Source organism: Physcomitrium patens, chromosome 21 (genome assembly GCF_059467195.1).
Source record: "Physcomitrium patens ecotype Gransden chromosome 21, ASM5946719v1, whole genome shotgun sequence".
Taxonomy (NCBI): domain Eukaryota; kingdom Viridiplantae; phylum Streptophyta; class Bryopsida; order Funariales; family Funariaceae; genus Physcomitrium; species Physcomitrium patens.
In genome coordinates this window covers 9,910,474-9,912,602 of record NC_143430.1, presented here as the reverse complement: position 1 = coordinate 9,912,602, position 2,129 = coordinate 9,910,474, and the positions used below count along the sequence as shown (strand labels likewise).

At 48.1% G+C, this 2,129-nt stretch overlaps 1 protein-coding gene across 1 annotated transcript; it reads right to left on the bottom strand.

Moving 5' to 3' along the window:
* Positions 1–368: 368 nt before the first annotated feature.
* Positions 369–1,604, bottom strand: LOC112273914 (uncharacterized). Its single transcript, XM_073529619.2, has 3 exons — positions 1,328–1,604; positions 822–885; positions 369–665 (listed from the first exon to the last, which is right to left on the bottom strand). The coding sequence occupies exons 1-3, from the start codon at positions 1,533–1,535 to the stop codon at positions 524–526; spliced, it is 414 nt and encodes a 137-aa protein (XP_073385720.1). The 5' UTR covers positions 1,536–1,604; the 3' UTR covers positions 369–523.
* Positions 1,605–2,129: the final 525 nt, after the last annotated feature.

The following is a 2,129-nucleotide window of genomic DNA, read 5'->3' as shown; positions in this document are numbered from 1 at the left end:
ACATTGCTGTGTGGCGCACAACTGAAGAGTTGCGTCGATGCTATCGCAGTGAGGAAAACATGCGAGCGAACGAGCGAGCGAGCGAGAGGTGGACAATTTGGTGTTCGTCGCATGGCAGGCCACGTTGCTACCGATCGAAACAAAGCTGCGCTTTTGCTACCCAAAATGTTGGCATCAGGAGTGCCGCAGAAGTCTCGTGTGCTGGACAACTTGTGGACACGCCCACTGTTTCGTGGAGATCTGGTTTGATGGTAAAGCGAGGCCGAACACATGCCAGCTTCAATTGTCAGTCGTCGAGTGATTGTCTCGACAGATTGAGCCACGGAGAGACTGAATAATGGGGAGAAAATGTGTCTCTAGTCGTCGTGGAAAAAAGAAAAAAACAAGAACTCTTATTCATAGAAGCAAGAACACTCAGGCTATCCACTGCATCTACGTATAAATGCGGTCGGCGGCCATTGTTGTATCGACAAATTGGAAACCTACCCAGAAAAATGGTCGGCGCCTCTCTTGGTATCGCTTATCAGTTGGGAAGTTTGATCCAGTTGTTGGCATAGGCAACTGCTAAAATTGCGAACGGAGATAAGATGGTTAAGAGGGCAATGTAAGGTAACAGGGTCTGCATTGGATTTTTGCCCTCCCTTTCGGCAGCCGTCGTCCAATACCTGCTCATGCCCCGTTCCCAATTATATTGCTTAGCGCATATTCTAAAGATCAACGAAGACCAACCCTGCATATCCAACCGCATACAACGCATAGGCGCCACCTTTCATAGCATAGGACTAGATTTCGGATATTTGACGACGGTTTAAAGGACTTACTGGTCGGGTTCTTGCTCCTTGGTTATGAACTTCTTCTCAGGCTTCTTATCGTCTGCTCCACCTCCTACATCTCAATCAAATATATTTGCTTAGGCAACAATACGTACTTTACACTGGCAACAGATTCCGTTAGAGAGAAAGATTCTTAATCTTGTTTGGATGTCCATGTACGATTCTAGCAGCAAACCCAATGCTATTATTCCTCGACCCACTTTGAACCCAAGAAAATCCATCAACAAATTCTTCCGTGAGACAACAAACTTGAATTGCGGTCAGCAACTATCAAATTCGACCAGGTTCTCGCTCATGTCTTGTAGCCCAAGATGATGCCCATCACCACAACCTCATTCACGGCTGCTCTCAATTGAAAACAATGCAATGAAATTGCAAAACTGAAGGGTTATCTTCAGATGGAAGCATTTGGATTCTGCCCCCGATTTCGCACAAATCGATGAATGGTGGGATCACAGCCTTCAAAATCCAAATGAAGGAGGACGAATACTCACCACCAAACAGAGCAGAAGGTCTTCCGGCAACTCGTCGATCCTTCACTGCCCCTGGTACACCATACGTGACACCACTCCGCCTCAATGCTGGCAAAGCGGGCAGAGCCTTAAGTGAAGCAGTCGTCGACTTGGAAATGGCACCGTGGCTTGGAATGGACTGCACAGCGAGGGAGGAGGAAGAGCAGCAGGAGGAAGCCATCGCAGCCATGGTGGTCCAAATATTCAAACAAGCTAAACTGCAAAAACGAAGCCTCCGCAGTCCAACGATCAATCCAGCATCTACTTCTAGTAACCACTCTAACCTGTACACCTCCCTTATCCTCTTCGTCGCTCCTTTTCAGTGAATCCTCGCACCATAGTATCTGGATTCTCCATACGGGTATGTCCCCTCCAGCTGCAGCTACCCCGGACATCAACTGCACAATCCGCGACGAACGCGTAACCATCAGATGGATGGTTATCACCGCCACCAAGTCGAAGCCATGAACCCCATCAAGACAAAAAGTCACAGCGATTGCGATGAGACATTGGAACTGGGCAGCTTCACATCCCAGAAATTCTTCCCATCGACTGGGTTGCAGAGATCGCTGAGTTTGGTCTCTGTAAGAACTTGGATCAAATTGCGGCGACGGGATGTTCCGCAGATTGGTTGCAAATTCCCGCAAGGCATTCACCCGAGGCAGTGTGTCGCAAGTTAAAGGGTGAATATCGTTTCCGAATATCGTCACCATCGAGATGCCCATGGAGGGAATTGCATACAAGTATTTATGGGATCAACATGACGAAGCTCGAAGTTGAGAGG

Bases quoted from the DNA above. Each gene is read 5' to 3' on its own strand.
- LOC112273914 (XM_073529619.2), bottom strand. From the start codon at position 1,535: ATGGCTGCGATGGCTTCCTCCTGCTGCTCTTCCTCCTCCCTCGCTGTG. The intron at 886-1,327 runs GTGAGTATTCGT...ATTGAGATGTAG, and splicing joins ACCTTCTGCTCTGTTTGGTG to GAGGTGGAGCAGACGATAAG. The intron at 666-821 runs GTAAGTCCTTTA...GGGCATGAGCAG, and splicing joins AAGGAGCAAGAACCCGACCA to GTATTGGACGACGGCTGCCG.